Below are 19095 nucleotides of genomic sequence, written 5' to 3' on the forward strand. Positions count from 1 at the left end.
GTCTTTTAATTCATACCAAGTCTTTGGCCTCTTAAAACCAAAACACTTAGAGAACATCATTTTCAAAGTTTACATTTTAGCTAATTCATGACAATTCTCACTCTGCTTGCAAGTCCTGACAAAAACTGTTCAATCAATGCATGCCATAACAACATTATTTCCTCTTCTTTACCCATAAACAGCCTTTTACTCTCTACATACTGTGGTGACAACACATGCATTCATTTCCATACATCTCTGGCATAACCCTTCATCTGTTGATTGTACTTCATCTGCCTTACAACAGAGTAATACCCTAGGTTTATCTATGCTGAAATATGTCTGAAATGTTTCATCTTGGCTGATGTATAAAACAGACTGCTAGGCTTTGTCTTTTCACATGCTTAACCCTTTGTCTTTTCATATGCTTAAAGCTCTCTATCTCTTTTATATCTTAAAGTTAGTTGAGAAAATAAAAATATATTATAAATATGACAAATTTATCAAAAACAATGAAAAGAAAAATTTTGGAGGATGCAATATGTTGAACAATTCATGGTCTATGCATTTCAGTTTCTACACAAGGTTGGAGTCCTTGTTTTAATACCTTCTTCAACATTTTATGTCTGCATTTTACAGATTTATAATAATTAATCAAAATAAAAGAATAATTCCTCACTTTCCCTAGGTAAGCTCCTAATGCAGGTGAAGTGACCAAGCTTGCAGCAAAAGTGGCTGAGACAAGACCGTAGGCACTGCTGCGCTCTGATTCATCAGTGACATCAGCAACATACGCGAAGACAATACTAAATGTGACTGCAAAAACACCTGACATACTGATGAGGGCAAAGTACCACCTGGAAATAATAAACAGAAAAAAATATTCTGAACTGTGAATTATCATGATAAAATAACTGTCATTGCAATTAATGCTAAATTAACCTCATTCTTTAATCAGTTTCTCCTTACATATGTACTTGATTGCAAATGCACACAATACTTCTGTAATGCATTGTAACAGAAGAACAAAAGCAAAGTAAAAGAAAAATGCCAAAGTACATTACAAATATATTACAATGCCTCCCAAATACTTGGCCCAGGATGCAATCATTATTTCTGTATTAGAAATAACAAACAAAACAGAGCTAGTCTTTCATCAACATTCCTCTGAATATAATTGTCAAAAGAATATCTGGAAACAGTTAGAGTCAGTCCTTGATTAGTATTGCCATGGTTTTAAGAGCATACATTGTTTGCCAAAGATGTGGCGACTGTCCAATTCCCTATGACTGACAAAAACAAAAGCTCCTCCTTTAAAAAAACATAGGAGAACAATGACCTTTACAGTAAAATAAGACATTATCTAATTTTCCAAAGCAGATCAACATGCTGATGATGGTGCAAAAGTGCACTCACTTCCAGAAAGTAAGAATTATTGTTAAAGATTCATTAAAATGGAGAAAATTAAAAAACTTTCTGTTTCACTTCTTACTTGCTTGATTAGAAATATATTTTTTTTTTTTCATACTATTCGCTATTTCCCGCGATAGCGAGGTAGCGTTAAGAACAGAGGACTGGGCCTTTGAGGGAATATCCTCACCTGGACCTCTTCTCTGTTCCTTCTTTTGGAAAATTAAAAAAAAAAAAAAAACGAGAGGGGAGGATTTCCAGCCGCCCGCTCCCTTCCCTTTTAGTCGCCTTCTACGACACGCAGGGAATACGTGGGAAGTATTCTTTCTTCCCTATCCCCAGGGAATGAATATTTATACATTCATTTATATTTACCCCAGGACGAATTTCTATGAAAGAGTCCAGGTGTTGCCTAAGACCTTAACAAAGGCTCCTGCAGCCCAAGGCTGTGCTATTTCCAGTAATAAGGATATGTAGATTCCTTTGGAATAAGTTCTTTGACAAAACTGTACTCCCAATGATGCATGCTTGCCTAAGGTGACTTTCACTTCCAGCCAGAGCCCGGTAACACCAGCGGATTAACAATTACAATACAGTTTTTGGCTGGAAGATCACCATCAACATTAGATGCCTACAAGTATGTTCTTAATTATGGAAGAAAGACAAGAGTTTACATGAGGATGAGAGGGATTCTGGAGAAAGTATAATGAAGAATTATAATCATATTTGTGTACGTGTACGTGTAGGAAGAGAGGAAAGAGACTGGTTCTCAGTGAATGTAGGTTTGCGGCAGGGGTGTGTGATGTCTCCATGGTTGTTTAATTTGTTTATGGATGGGGTTCTTAGGGAGGTGAATGCAAGAGTTTTGGAAAGAGGGGCAAGTATGCAGTCTGTTGGGGATGAGAGAACTTGGGAAGTGAGTCAGTTGTTGTTCGCTGATGATACAGCGCTGGTGGCTGATTCATGTGAGAAACTGCAGAAGCTGGTGACTGAGTTTGGTAAAGTGTATGAAAGAAGAAAGTTAAGAGTAAATGTGAATAAGAGCAAAGTTATTAGGTACAGTAGGGTTGAGGGTCAAGTCAATTGGGAGGTAAGTTTGAATGGAGAAAAACTGGAGGAAGTAAAGTGTTTTAGATATCTGGGAGTGGATCTGGCAGCGGATGGAACCATGGAAGCGGAAGTGAGTCATAGGGTGGGGGAGGGGGCGAAAATTCTGGGAGCCTTGAAGAATGTTTGGAAGTCGAGAACATTATCTCGGAAAGCAAAGATGGGTATGTTTGAAGGAATAGTGGTTCCAACAATGTTGTATGGTTGCGAGGTGTGGGCTATGGCTAGAGTTGTGCGCAGGAGGGTGGATGTGCTGGAAATGAGATGTTTGAGGATAATACGTGGTGTGAGGTGGTTTGATTGAGTAAGTAATGTAAGGGTGAGAGAGATGTGTGGAAATAAAAAGAGTGTGGTTGAGAGAGCAGAAGAGGGTGTTTTGAAATGGTTTGGTCATATGAGGAGAATGAGTGAGGAAAGATTGACCAAGAGGATATATGTGTCGGAGGTGGAGGGAAGGAGGAGAAGTGGGAGACCAAATTGGAGGTGGAAAGATGGAGTGAAGAAGATTTTGAGTGATCGGGGCCTGAACATGCAGGAGGGTGAAAGGCGTGCAAGGAAGAGTGAATTGGAACGATGTGGTATACCGGGGTCGACGTGCTGTCAATGGATTGAACCAGGGCATGTGAAGCGTCTGGGGTAAACCATGGAAAGTTCTGTGGGGCCTGGATGTGGAAAGGGAGCTGTGGTTTCGGTGCATTGTTACATGACAACTAGAGACTGAGTGTGAACGAATGGGGCCTTTGTTGTCTTTTCCTCGCGCTACCTCACACACATGAGGGGGGAGGGGGTTGTTATTCCATGTGTCGCGAGGTGGCGATGGGAATAAATAAAGGCAGACAGTATGAATTATGTACATGTGTATATATGTATATGTCTGTGTGTGTATATATATGTGTACACTGAGATGTATAGGTATGTATATTTGTGTGTGTGGACGTGTATGTATATACATGTGTATGTGGGTGGGTTGGACCATTCTTTCATCTGTTTCCTTGCGCTACCTCGCTAAGACGGGAGACAGCGACAAAGCAAAATAAATAAATAAATAAATATTGTTTTATTCATGTAATTTGGCATTACTGTTCTTTTAATAATTTACAAAAAGGTCTTCAGCCCTGTTTTACCAAAATGTTTCTATCCTACTGTCTTATAATGCAGCCCTAATCTATACCACCTTGTCTTTGGGAGAACCATTTTGATTACAGTTGCATTTTCCAAGAATATACTGAGGATGTTAATCAAGGACTTACTGTAACTGAGTACAGAATGGAAAAAGGTGAGAACAAAAGGAGGTAAGGGGAGTGGGGGAGGAATGGGATGTATTTAGGGAAGCAGTGATGGCTTGCGCAAAAGATGCTTGTGGCATGAGAAGCGTGGGAGGTGGGTTGATTAGAAAGGGTTGTGAGTGGTGGGATGAAGAAGTAAGATTATTAGTGAAAGAGAAGAGAGAGGCATTTGGACGATTTTTGCAGGGAAAAAATGCAAATGAGTGGGATATGTATAAAAGAAAGAGGCAGGAGGTCAAGAGAAAGGTGCAAGAGGTGAAAAAGAGGGAAAATGAGAGTTGGGGTGAGAGAGTATCATTACATTTAAGGGAGAACAAAAAGATGTTTTGGAAGAATGTAAATAAAATGCGTAAGACAAGGGAGCAAATGGGAACTTCAGTGAAGGGGGCTAATGGGGAGGTGATAACAAGTAGTGGTGATGTGAGAAGGAGATCGAGTGAGTATTTTGAAGGTTTGTTGAATGTGTTTGATGACAGTGGCAGATATAGGGTGTTTTGGTCGAGGTGGTGTGCAAAGTCAGAGGGTTAGGGAAAATGATTTGATAAACAGAGAAGAGGTAGTAAAAGCTTTGTGGAAGATGAAAGCCGGCAATGCAGCAGGTTTGGATAGTATTGCAGTGGAATTTATTAAAAAAGGGGGTGACTGTATTGTTGACTGGTTGGTAAGGTTATTTAATGCATGTATGATTCATGGTGAGGTGCCTGAGGATTGGCGGAATGCTTGCATAGTGCCATTGTACAAAGGCAAAGGAGATAAGAGTGACTGCTCAAATTACAGAGGTATAAGTTTGTTGAGTATTCATGGTAAATTATATGGGATGGTATTGATTGAGAGGGTGAAGGCATGTACAGAGCATCAGATTGGGGAAGAGCAGTGTGGTTTCAGAAGTGGTAGAGGATGTGTGGATCAGGTGTTTGCTTTGAAGAATGTATGTGAGAAATACTTAGAAAAGCAAATGGATTTGTATGTAGCATTTATGGATCTGGAGAAGGCATATGACAGAGTTGATAGAGATGCTCTGTGGAAGGTATTAAGAATATATGGTGCAGGAGGCAAGTTGTTAAAAGCAGTGAAAAGTTTTTATCGAGGATGTAAGGCATGTGTACGTGTAGGAAGAGGGGAAAGTGATTGGTTCTCAGTGAATGCAGGTTTGCGGCAGGGGTGTGTGATGTCTCCACGGTTGTTTAATTTGTTTATGGATGGGGTTGTTAGGGAGGTGCCTTTGTACAATGGCACTATGCAAGCATTCTGCCAATCCTCAGGCACCTCACCATGAATCATACATACATTAAATAACCTTACAAACCAGTCAACGATACAGTCACCCCCTTTTATAATAAATTCCACTGCAATACCATCCAAACCCGCTGCCTTGCCGGCTTTCATCTTCCGCAAAGCCTTTACTACCTCTTCTCTGTTTGCCAAATCATTTTCCCTAACCCTCTCACTTTGCACACCACCTCAACCAAAACACCCTATACCTGCCATTATATCATCAAACACGTTCAACAGACCTTCAAAATACTCATTCCATCTTCTCACATCACCACTACTTGTTTTCACCTCCCCATTAGCTTCCTTCATTGTACTTCCTATTTGCTCCCTTGTCTTACGCACTTTATCTACCTCCTTCCAAAACATCTTTTTATTCTCCCTAAAATTTAATGATACTCTCTCACCCCAACTCTCATTTGCCCTCTTCTTCACGTCTTGCACCTTTCTCTTGACCTCCTGCCTCTTTCTTTTATACATCTCCCACTCATTTGCATTATTTCCCTGCAAAAATCGTCCAAATGCCTCTCTCTTCTCTTTCACTAATAATCTCACCTCTTTATCCCACCACTCACTACCCTTTCTAATCTGCCCACCTCCCACGCTTCTCATGCCACAAACATCTTTTGCGTAAGCAATCACTGCTTCCCTAAATACATCCCATTCCTCCCTCACTCCCCTTACCTCCTTTGTTCTCACCTTTTTCCATTCTGTACTCAGTCTCTCCTGGTACTTCCTCACACAAGTCTCCTTCCCAAGCTCACTTACTCTCACCACTCTCTTCACCCCAACATTCTCTCTTCTTTTCTGAAAACCTCTACAAATCTTCACCTTCGCCTCCACAAGATAATGATCAGACATCCCTCCACTTGCACCTCTCAGCACATTAACATCCTATAGTCTCTCTTTTGCGCGCCAATCAATTAACACGTAATCCAATAACGCTCTCTGGCCATCTCTCCTACTTACATATGTATACTGAAAAAGGATTGGTGATTGGGAATACCTGGTTTGAAAAGAGAGATATACATAAGTATACGTATGTAAGTAGGAGAGATGGCCAGAGAGCGCTATTGGATTACGTGTTAATTGATAGGCACGCGAAAGAGAGACTTTTGGATGTTAATGTGCTGAGAGGTGCAACCGGAGGGATGTCTGATCATTATCTTGTGGAGGCGAAGGTGAAGATTTGTAGAGGTTTCCAGAAAAGAAGAATGTTGGGGTGAAGAGAGTGGTGAGAGTAAGTGAGCTTGGGAAGGAGACTTGTGTGAGGAAGTACCAGCAGAGATTGAGTGCAGAACGGAAAAAGGTGAGAGCAAATGACATAAGGGGAGTGGAGGAGGAATGAGATACATTTAGCGAAGCAGTGATGGCTTGCACAAAAGATGCCAGTGGCATGAGAAAGGTGGGAGGTGGGCAGATTAGAAAGGGTAGTGAGTGGTGGGATTAAGAAGTAAGATTGTTAGTGAAAGAGAAGAGAGAGGCATTTGGACAATTTTTGCAGGGAAATAGTGCAAATGACTAGGAGATGTATAAAAGAAAGAGGCAGGAGGCCAAGAGAAAGGTGCAAGAAGTTAAAAAGAGGGCAAATGAGAGTTGGGGTGAGAGAGTATCGTTAAATTTTAGGGAGAATAAAAAGATGTTTTGGAAGGGGGTAAATAAAATGCATAAGACAAGAGAGCAAATGGGAACATCAGTGAAGGGGGCTAATGGGGAGGTAATAACAAGTAGTGGAGATGTGAGGAGATGGAGTATTTTGAAGGTTTGTTGAATGTGTTGGATGACAAAGTGGCAGATATAGGATGTCTTGTTCGAGGTGGTATGCAAAGTGAGAGGGTCAGGGGGAATGGTTTGGTAAACAGAGAAGAGGCAGTAAAAGCTTTGTGGAAGATGAAAGTCAGCAAGGTGGCGGGTTTGGATGGCACTGCTGTGGAATTTATTAAAAAAAAGGGGGTGACTTGCATTGTTGACTGGTTGGTGAGAATATTCAATGTATGTATGGTTCATGGTGAAGTTCCTGAGGATTGGCAGAATGTATGCATAGTGCCATTGTATAAAGGCAAAGGGGATAAAGGTGAGTATTCAAATTACAATGGTATAAGTTTGTTGAGTATTCCTGAGAAATTATATGGGAGGGTATTGATTGAGAGGATGAAGGGATGTACAGAGCATCAGATTGGGGAAGAGCAGTGTAGTTTCAGTAGTGGTAGAGGATGTGTGGATCAGATTTTTGCTTTGAAGAATGTATATGAGAAATACTTGGAAAAACAGAAGGATTTGTATGTAGCATTTGTGGATCTGGAGAAGGCATATGACAAGAGTTGACAGAGATGCTCTGTGGAAGGAATTAAGAGTATATAATGTGGGAGGTAAGTTGCTAGAAGCAGTGAAAAGTTTTTATTGAGGATGTAAGGCATGTGTATGAGTAGGAAGAGAGGAAAGTGATTGGTTCCCAGTGAATGTCGTTTTGTGGTGCGGGTGCGTGATGTCTCCATGGTTGTCTAATTTTTTATGGATGGGGTTGTTAGGCAGGTGAATGGAAGACTTTTGGAGAGAGGGGCAAGTATGCAGTCAGTTGTGGATGAGAGGGCTTGGGAAGTGAGTCAGTTGTTGTTCGCTGATGATACAGCGCTGGTGGATGATTCGGGTGAGAAACTGCAGAAGCTGGTGACTGAGTTTGGTAAAGTGTGTGAAAGAAGAAAGCTGAGAGTAAATGTGAATATGAGCAAGTTTATTAGGCTCAGTAGGGTTGAGGGACAAGTCAAATGGGAGGTAAGTTTGAATGGAGAAAAACAGGAGGAAGTGAAGTGTTTTAGTTAGATATCTAAAACACTTCACTTCCTCCAGCGGATGAAACCATGGAAGCAGAAAAGAGTCACAGGGTGGGGGAGGGAGCAAGGTTCTTGGAATGTTGAAGAATGTGTGGATATCGAGAATGTCATCTTGGAGCAAAAATGGGTATGTTTGAAGGAATAGTGGTTCCAACAATGTTATATGGCTGCGAGGCGTGGGCTATAGATAGAGTTGTGCGGAGGAGGGTGGATGTGCTGGAAATGAGATGTTTGAGGACAACATGTAGTGTGAGGTGGTTTGATCGAGTAAGTAATGAAAGGGTAAGAGAGATGTGTGGAAATAAAAAGAGTGTGGTTGAGAGAGCAGAAGAGGGTGTTTTGAAATGGTTTAGTCACATGGAGAGAATGAGTGAACAAAGATTGACAAAGAGGATATATGTGTCAGAGGTGGAGGGAATGACGAATAGTGGGAGACCAAACTGGAGGTGGAAAGATGGAGCTGAAAGGTGAGCAAGGATTAGAGTGAATTGGAACGATGTGGTATACCGGGGTCGATGTGCTGTCAATGGATTGAACCGGGGCATCTGAAGCGTCTGGGGTAAACCATGGAAAGTTCTGTGGGGCCTGGATGTGGAAAGGGAGCTGTGGTTTCTCTGCATTATACATGACAGCTAGAGACTGAGTGTGAACGAATGTGGCCTTTGTTGTCTTCTCCTAGGGCTACTTTGCACACATGTGGGAGGAGAGGGCTGTCATTTCATGTGTGGCGGTGGCGACGGGAATGAATAAGCGCAGATAGTATGACTTATGTACATGTGTATATATGTATATGTCTGTGTGTGTATATATATGTATACATTGAGATGTATAGGTATGTATACGTGTATGTGTGTGGATGTGTATGTGGGTGGGTTGGGCCATTCTTCTGTCTGTTTCCTTGCGCTACCTTGCTAACGCAGGAGACAGCGGCAAAGTATAATAAATAAATAAATAAATAAATATATCCCTAGAGATAGGGGAGAAAGAATACTTCCAACGTTTTCCCTATGTATCGTAGAAGTCGACTAAAAGGGGAGGGAGCGGGGGGGCTGGAAATCCTTCCCTCTCGTTTTTTTTTCAATTTTCCAAAAGGGGAGCAGAGAAGGGGGCCAAGTGAGGATATTCCCTCAAGGGCTCTAACCTCTGTTCTTAGCGCTACCTTGCTGACGCAGGAGACAGTGACAAAGTATAATAAATCAATAAATATACATATATCTATTTTCTTATACTTACATTCACCATTGCCCGCATTAGAGGTAGCATTACGAACAGAGGACTGAGCCTAAGGTAAATCCTCCCTTGGCCCCCTACTGTATTTTTCATTGCCATGTTCCATGCATTGGCATTTTCTTAAGGAGTGCATTTCATATGAGTGTGGTACACATGTTCACATACAACATATATCTTATGAAGCTGCTGGGGAAAATGTTTCAGACAAATCCAAATGAAACAGTTATTACATATACATTATCATTTGGATACATCCAAATTTTATAGCAAAAGGAATAAGTCTGCTTAAAATATTTCTAAATGTTAACCATGTTTATAAGATCCGCCTCATTAACCTTAATCTCTAATCTAGAGGAACCAAAATATTATCTAAATCTATCAATAACGTTACTTATTGTTTATGCAAAATAAGGACCCATAATGAAGTGACATGCTATTATCATTACTCATAAACAGTTAATGGTATTAAAGAAACATGAAGAAAACTGTTCTAGTACTAACAGTGTGATAAAACTTGTAGCAATGATGAATGATTCACAGACATATCCAAATTTATGATTGGAGAGATGCAATTCAAGTGCCATGGTAAATAACCATGGATGCTTTATAACCCACCTAAGGTTTAAGCCGGAAATGTTAAATACAGCACACTTTACACTACAGAAACACTGGGTTTCTTTTAACTACCTTCCACAAATGTATTAGATGATACAGTCATCACATCTTTCAAACACAAGAATCTAGTCTATATACCCAGCAATAAAAGTGTAAATCTAATAGTAATGTGCTATACTTCATTCTAGACATACAGGCTTTGATCTACAATGATCAGAACAGTCATCTGACAAAATATAGTAACCAGTGAAAAATCTTAAGATGTTACTATTCTCAAAAAATCTAAAAATCTAAAACTTACGGCCAGTGCTTATCACAAATACTGCCAACCTGAAGACACAGTACTAACATACTTTAACTTACCATGTATTGATCTTCATGAATGGGATGGGCAGGCAAGTGAAGAAGACAGTGATGAATAGGAAGAACTTGCGACCCCATAAGTCTGAGAGAGCTCCAATCAGTGGAGCACTCAGAAAGGAAAGCAGACCCTGTAGACAAACATTAAACATTAAACAAATTTGTCTCCATGAACAGGAAAAAATTATGAAATCCTTTAGACATAGAATTATATTAACATACTGAAAAAAGCTCTTTGTAACTGAAGACACTGTAACCATGTGAATGTAACAATGTATGAATAATGAAGAAATTTAGAAGAAATAATTTTTACAATATTCATCACAACCACAGCAAAACAGTGAATGGTTTACAATCAACCATGGTAAAACCATGTACCATCCTCTACATCAATAATAACAAAACCAAACTTGTTACAGCTCTCATCCTCCACCATAACCCATGCCAGAAAAATGCAAAAACATCTGCAAGCAACCTAGATAAAACAACAAAACATTCTTCACCAACAGATAGGGCAAAGCAAGTAAAATTTTGCATCAACACCTAATGCTGAACAATGAGACATTACCATAGCCTGCCCCAGAAGCCCTTCTATGGAGCTCCTGATGTGTCAAAGGTTAAAAAATTTGGTGATATGCATTTTACCTATGTGAGGTGAGTGTAAAACATTTTAGGAGTAAACGCTTAGTGCCTTTAGTGCTGAAGCTGCATCGTGGGAATAGAGGTCTTGTGATACGGTGAAACGGTGTTTGTAGTGATGCAGAGATGGGTGGAGTGCAGGGCACAGACGAGGTAGAATAATTTGTACAGGAGTCCCTTACAGACGATAGTCTTACCATTTTACCGATGATGACATAAAATTTTCAGTATTAACAGTTGTCCATGGCACAACCATATTTCCATGCACTGTGCAAGTGTTATGTGGCTGCAAGCAGCTAGTGGCCCAGCTCAGTGGACCACCACATTTAAGGAAATGTAGGAGGTGCACCATAAGCAGAGGGTATGCTAAGACAACTGTCAAGGTAGCCTTCTCTCCAGCATAACTGGCTGGTTGCTTTGTGGGAGTATGGAGGTATGGCATCAATGGTAAAATACTGCCATCAAACTAATACTTCTCAGTTCTGTACATCATTATAATTCTTTCATAGAATAATCATGTTTTTAAGTATGACATGCTTTTATCTAACCCTGAGGTGTTCATTACATGACTTAAGTGTCTCAAGGTTCACTTACCCTAATCCACAATTTCTCATAGGCCCTGTACTGTGGGGGTTTTCAGGGACTTCTGTATATGTCTGTGGAATGTGGTGTTAGACTAGTGTACATCTAGTAGGAGAGTTCATCAGGTCATTTCAATGTGTATATGTTTTATCACTGTTGTGGTGTGTTGCTGGCTGTGGGAGATCTGTGAGTACAGGTTGCTCAAGTGCATAGGTATTCTTTTTTTCTACTTGGGGTTAATGATCAGGTACAAAGTGGTCTGGATGGGAAGGTTTATTGGGCTTTTTCAGAAATGACTGACATTACGCAACATATACAATATCACCTGAAAATTATATCTGCACTATTCTTTAACAATTATGTCAGAAAAATCCCTGGAAAAATAAAGATAAACAACAAATGGCTGAAGAATCTACTATCCTCTACCATGAACCACACTTGCAGTGCACTACAGCAATAATGGCAAAACAATATTTTTAACATCCCTACAATAAGACAAAGGGAATTTCCGATAAAGAAAGTCCCCTTTTTGGCATAAATACAAGTCAAGGAGGCCTGGTTTTGATGGGATGCTGTAGAGCTAATATATATGAATCAGCACATACACTTACATAACAAAAGACAATGGGTGAGAAACTGAAATGGGGTGGTGGTAAAGATGGACGAGGAGTGGATGTAGTGGCAGAGGTGACAGTGATGGTAGAGAGTGAGGGGACAGCAGAAATGGTGGAATGAATGGTTGTAAAGGATGTGGCAGGAATGGTGGAAAAGGAGGTGGCAGAGATGGTGGAAATGGTGCTAGAACATGTAGGGGCAGAAGTGGTGGTACTAGTGACTGCAAAGGTGGCAATAGTGATGACAGAGCTGGACATAAATGGTGGTAGTGGTGTTAGTTGAAGGGATAACAAAAGTGGTTGAAGACGTGGTGGCACAAGCCGAGGTAAAAGTAGTGGTAAAGATAGTGGTAGCATTGGTTACTAAGGGGGTGCCAGAAATAGTGGAAGAGGTGATGAAAAAGGAGATAGTAGTGGTTGTGGTGGCTAAGGTGAAGGAACAAATGGTGGCAAAGGAGGTGACTAAAGTGGATGAAGCACTGGTGACAGTGGTAGAAGTAAATGTTGTTACAGAGGGGGTTTTAAAGTTGGATGCAAAAGGGGCAAATACTAAAAAGAGCTGGAGTGATGGTGATGGTTGTAGTGGTGGTGGCAGAGGCAGCAGTAAAGGGGATGGCATAGATGGTGGCACAGGTAATTGTATGTGGCATATGTGGCTGTACAGGTTGTGTTGGCAAAGATGATGACAGACGTGCTTGCTATGGTGGCAAAGATGGAAGTGCAGATGACTGCAGAGGTTGTAGAGGGGATGGCCCATGTTGTGTTAAGAGTTCAGGTAGTGTTGGCGACAAAGAGTGTGGTAGAGATGTGAAAAGGGTGACTAAAGAGCTGGCACGTGTGATCGTAGAGGTGACTTCAAAATTAACAGAGACCTACCTTTCCCTGTAAGGAACACAAATAACAGGGAGCACAAACTAAATCATATACAAGTCTGGCAGAGCCCTTGACCTTTCACCTTTTGTGCTAGGGGTCACACTAATGCTGCTGATGAAATCTACCCTGCTGAATCATTGTACTCAACAAAATCCTCCCCAAACCAACAAGTGCCGCAGTGACCCCGACCTCTGACGCCAAAATTAATGGCAATCTTTCTTTTTCTTCCACTCGTGAAATGTCAATCTGGGTGCCCTACTTTGACGGGTAGATCTGCGCTCAACAACATGTACCATTGCGCCCGTACATCAAATAGTATATGAGCATTAAATTCGGACCAAAAACTTAACCAGTCAGTGAAGTATGAAATGTATGTCAAGGTATGCTGTTTCTGGTAGCATGCTTAAGCGCTCATCAGCATTCATCTGCATATGAAGTTGCACGACCGTACATCAAATAGAGGCTGAGTAGATTGGGACAAAGCCCATGGATGTGTACGCGAATGCGTGTCATGGGGAATCCAATAAACAATTACTCCTCTACGTTGTCAAGGCGAACCAAATTACAACAATGAGTTTGGGGACAAGAAGGGAGGTCCTATGAACAGGAGGAAAAAGGAATAGAGAGGCACAAGACAATCTTTAAATTCCCAAGTAAGCACGATGAGCCAAACAATGTACCGTCATCACGATTGTCTCTCATAAATTCTAAACATGTTAGGTTTGTTAGCTTACGTTAGAAATACCCCATTTCGCTATTCGTCCAATTTACTAATAGCGTGAAACACACACAATAACTAACACTTTACTAACTAAAAATTACCTTCCTCCATCAATCATAGGAGTTTTAATAAAATGTCTGTATATTCCACCAACTAAAACGGTAAAACAAGATAAGTTTCTTCCATAAACGAAACCTAGAAAAATTAGTATAATTCTAACCCACTTACTATATATCATTTTTGGCAGCTTTTCGAACTTTATCAACTATGGCTGAATATCAATGTAACACTCACCAAAATTAAGTAATCGGAAAAGGTCCATCACCTATGGCTGAACCGAACTGCCCGAACAATGCAGTATCCTGCACCACCGCCATCCACGGCAACGTAATACAGTACCACCATCTACCTTCTACAAACAATGGAATATCGTCATCAACCATAGTTGGAAAATGTTTGCACCATCTTGCAACGCTGACAGTAATCATGCGGGCAACCTGTCCATCAACAATCATTAAAGATAACGAAGATATTAACATTCTCCACTATCTATTAATAGTGGTGAGAAAGGCACGAGTATTCCCCTCATCATCAACCACGACAGGTCAATGCTGATAGCATCAATTCTTCACTATGACCCCAGTCAGAATACGGAGGTGAGAGGGAGGAGGGAGCACGGGAGGACATGAGAACAAGGGTCCGCGGGATGCGGGCATACTGGCGCCAGGATGCTGCCAGCCGGGTTTGCCGCTGGCTTTCCGGAGAATTCAAACGTCGCTCCCTCCCTCCCTCCTGCTTGGGTCTTTCATATTTCAGAATTGCACGTGACCCTCTTCCACTCAGGGAACGCTCACAGAACTTAATATCTGGACCAGATAGAAATGAGGTCAAGCAAGTGCATTTTTATGAAATTTCGGAATAGCGCCTCTTCCCATTTACCAATTGTTGAAGATCTAGGCATAAAGTTCAAGAATGGAAGAGATAATATGGCAACATAAAACAGCTGCTACTAAACGGAAGTGGAGTGCGTGGATAAAGTGGAACACACAATCAAACATGTAACAGGTGGCCAAACAGATGATTAAAATTCCCGGGTTGCCGAACGTGATTAATAACCTGGTACCAATATATGTAATCTCTGAAGTGGGAATGAACCTCGTAAACTGGCTAGTATTACAGATAACAATCAACGGAGAGCGCGCCGTAAGTGAGACACAAGAGAAGTAACAGCCAGACCTGGTGAATTTAGCGCTTAACGGCTCACCATTTACAAGCACAAGGCAACGAAAGTTTAATAAGTTACAAAGAATAACAGGTTTAGTTTAATAACTTACAAGGTATAACAAGTTTACCAGTCTTTTTCATTCTTTGACATATATCTGCAACGCAGATGGTATTTTCTGCGGAGGGTGGCCATCAAGCCATCGAATGCCTGGTAAACATAATGGCAGAAGGGAGTGGACCGGCATCAAACTGAGAGGTTCCTCCTCTTACTTGTCCACTATAGGATGCTAGTGACATATAATGTAGTGCAAGCACCTTACCGTATTGTGGATGGGACCCTTTTCTTTTGAGAGTTTTGAAATCTCAATGCTGCAACATGATAACAAGTCTCGCACTCAGGTATAGGTTTCCAGAGCAACATCACCATCACCACAAACTGACAAAAGCTGTGGCTCCCACAACACCACAATCGATGAACACAACAAGAAACTGTGGATCCAAAAGAAACATCCCACTTAAAGCCTCTTTATTCCCGTCTCCTCTCTCTATACCTCTCACTCCCGTCCTTCCTTCCCACCACCTCGTCTCTCCACCTATTCTCCTCCATGCTCTTCCTTTCCTTTTCCCGCGCCAGCCCCCCATCTTGGCCAAATCAATTAGGGGGCCCGGCCACCGACCCGGTTTTGGCGAGCCATCCCGGCACCAGGGCAGAATCCCCCTCATAACGTATCCGCCTCATGTTTTACATGAAACATTCCATATCTGACCCAAACACAGCTGCCCGCATCAACCAACCTTAAAACCCAAAAGTTGGGAATATCAATTGCTATATATGCTGAAAACCAATAACTGTACATACATTCCTAACAATAATTACACAATTTTTGAATGACAATTGTGCGTGAACTATATATATACTATGTATATAATATGTGTATACATTACACGATAACTGAAAAGGGGGTATTCTCAGTGCCAGAGCCAGTAAATCATACACAATATACAGTTTGAAACATTATGATCACAAGGCAGCAAGCATTAGGGCCAGCCATATGCACACGTAAACCTAAAATAAATATGCAGGATAATGTATATATAAAAAAAAAGACTGCCTATCTGTACCATAGTTAGTTGGGCACTCAGTACGGCAGTTACTTTAATATACATATTTATCTTTTCATACTTACCTTTCTTGGAATTATTACCTGGAAATTCTAAGTCGTATCCTCCAGTAAGTCTGTATCGACCGGGATCGCCAAGATGATGCCACATCATTTTCCTAACTTTGTTTTCAAGGATGGCGGGGGATTCTGAGTAATTAGCCCACTGCAATGCCTCGCCATCCCCTAAAACTGTAACTACAGCAACACCCTAAATAATACCCAAAGCCATATTTCCGGGTAAAGCATAAGAAACTCCGCCTAAACCCACAGGCATAATGGCGCACACGGTCACGCCAAAAACGCCGCCCAACCCGAAACCAAACCTCACCGATGACCCGCACCAATCATCTCAACGTTACCGCCTTGTAACAATCTTTATAAAAAAGTTAAAGTTATAAACAATCGAATATATATATATATATATATATATATATATATATATATATATATATATATATATATATATATATATATATATATATAAGCAGGCTGGGAAGAAACATCTCTAGCCTCAGCGTTATTTTTCCTGGCTCCATAATTCTGCCCATCCTTCAGAAACCCGTCTCCCTTCCCTCAGTCTCCTATATTTTCTTCCTGCCCTACTACCACGGCCTGCAACAACAGTCAAAATATCCGACCTTATAAGGTCTTTTCTTTGAATCAATATGGCCGCCGCGGGGGAAACCTGATATAGCAAAAGCGTATTCAGGAAAAATGAAAAAATGGAAAAAAAAATTAGTTTCTCATCGATTACTATGGATTTCACCCAGTCTAAACCTGAATGAATTTAGTTTCCGATAATTTTCTCAACCATAATTCAAAGCAGAGAAAATCAATGACCCAAAACGCGGGAAACGACGGACAAGAATGAAAAAAGAAAACGTAAATCCACTGAAAATGAGTAACAGAAGTGGCGTATTGATAGTATCAATAACAACAACCTCCCTCACTAACTGGATATGAAGACATATTCTGATGGACGCTCACATATCTGCACGATTCCTGACATATTCTGGTGGATTCTTACATATCTGCACAATTCCTGACATATTCTGGTGGATTCTTACATATCTGCACAATTCCTGACATATTCTGGTGGATTCTAACATATCTGCACAATTCCTGACATATTCTGGTGGATTTTCACATATCTGCATTATTCCTGACATTCTGATGGATTCTCACATATCTGCATTATTCCTGACATATTCTGATGGATTCTCACATATCTGCATAATTCCTGACATATTATGATGGATTCTCACATATCTGCATTATTCCTGACATATTCTGGTGGAGTCTCACATATATGCATTATTCCTGACATATTCTGGTGGATTCTCGTATATCTGCACAATTCCTGACATATTCTGGTGGAGTCTCAAATACCTGCATAATTTCATTTAAGAAAAAGTGTTCTAATCAAATACAGACTTGATCTTATGGCATAGTTCACAGTGGAACAGTCAAGAAACAAACTGTTTTACTGGATGACTTTATAATCATTTCATTCATATCTTTCACACGCAACGTTTCAATAACTTATGATCAATCTTTCATTTATGATTAGACTTTACTGGTACTGTACGAATGAACAACACTCATCATGCTTACCTGGGCCAGAGCCCCATGTGTTCTGGCAACATAAGCACCGCCCCCCATCCACGGGGCCCTGACACTAGGTGACAACATAACACTCAACCCGTCATCTTACCAATATTGTCGCAAATGAAAAATCTCACGTAAAATACGGGAAAAGAAAAGAAAGAAAACGCAGAACGCAATGGTTGGGCCTTGGGCCTTAACACCTTTAATGTGTACTGCAATTACCTGAGTGACGTGTCATATGTATTAGTGAGGGCAATCAACAACACTGTGGCAATTTGAGAAATGCCAGACTCAACATCTGCATCACTACAAGAGTATTCCACACCAAATATTTGGTCCCGCAGTGTTTCTCGTCTCCTCTTCCACTCCTACACCAGTTTCCTTCCAACCTCCTATAAGTTCCCACTTCATTTCTCATGTTCGACCCTTGTTTTCCATCCAAAATATTCCAAGCAGTTTTACGCAGCTCGACCCCGTAACCTATATGCTCTGTTCGTCGTGAGATTCAATAATATTCCCGGGATCTCCCACAAATTCCCTTCGTCCATTATCCTGAGCCAGTGCGGGAGGAACGCACAACTCCTCCTGCTCCACCGTCCTTCCTGGGTTGGCGCTTCCCTCGCCCTCACCCCCACCATTCCGGACCCTCTGGAGCCAACCCCAATTGCGTTCTTATCGACTCCAACCTCCCTGGGGAAATTAGTCATTGATATTTTCCAGTATGGTGTCCTTGGTCATGTTCTGGTCCTTCCTACTCGAAGTAGAAAATCTTGAATTCCTGAAGTAGCTCCATCCTGCTCTGTTGCCGACTTGAGGGCACTGTCGTGGCTCCCAGCACCTCCACCTTCCTGCCAGTGAGTGGGAGGGTGTGTGGGTGTGGGGCCGGGAGGTGGCAGCCTCAGCAGATATCCTCATCACCGCTCTCCCCACTACCACCCTTCTCCCCACCACCACCACCCGTTAAAGTTGTTGTACCCGAGTTGGGGTGCAAGTGGGTCGGCAGGCTGGCGTCGGCCGGGCCGGGCCGGGCCCTCCTGGATCACGCCGTCAACATGTGAGACACACACCCACAACAAACCCTAATTCAAGCCGACAACAGAGAGAGAGAGAGACAGCAACACACACTCACACACACACACACACACACACACACACACACACACACACACCTACTGCAGATCTTCAAGCACCTGAAAGCCTATCATTAAGCAACTAACTTATTTCCCCTCAGTGGCAAAAGTAGGTCAGAGGTTTCAGAACCGGGGCGTGCGAGTGCCTGAGAGGGAGCTGGCATCGTGACTGGAGTCTGGAAGAACTGGCCCTACGCTGCTACAGCTGCCAGGCCACCGGTGAACTAGCCTCGTAACGAGTGACACCTGGGCCGACGCATGTGCTAGCAGCCTGGGTCACGTGCTTCTCATCATAACCAGCGCTTACTTTAATCTCGTGTGTCGAGGGTAAAACATGCGGCTGGACGTGGAGCATTTTGTAAAGGTGGACCGCCACCATCCACCAATGAGGGATGGGTTAAAGATATGGCAGGGAAAAACTGGAGGACTTCACGGGTAAGAGGAATACGTA

General features: G+C 41.6%; 1 protein-coding gene across 1 annotated transcript in view; it reads right to left on the minus strand.

The window, feature by feature from the left end:
* The window catches only part of LOC139766693 (hippocampus abundant transcript 1 protein), a 237412-nt gene that overhangs the window by 24473 nt on the left and 193844 nt on the right, over positions 1-19095 (minus strand). Inside the window, exons 4-5 of the mRNA XM_071695614.1 lie at positions 10094-10221; positions 659-836 (exon numbers count right to left, since the gene is read on the minus strand). Coding sequence (XP_071551715.1) covers positions 659-836; positions 10094-10221 — 306 coding nt within the window. The remainder of the gene's footprint in view (positions 1-658; positions 837-10093; positions 10222-19095) is intronic.

The sequence above is a fragment of the Panulirus ornatus genome, chromosome 58 (genome assembly GCF_036320965.1).
Source record: "Panulirus ornatus isolate Po-2019 chromosome 58, ASM3632096v1, whole genome shotgun sequence".
NCBI lineage: Eukaryota > Metazoa > Arthropoda > Malacostraca > Decapoda > Palinuridae > Panulirus > Panulirus ornatus.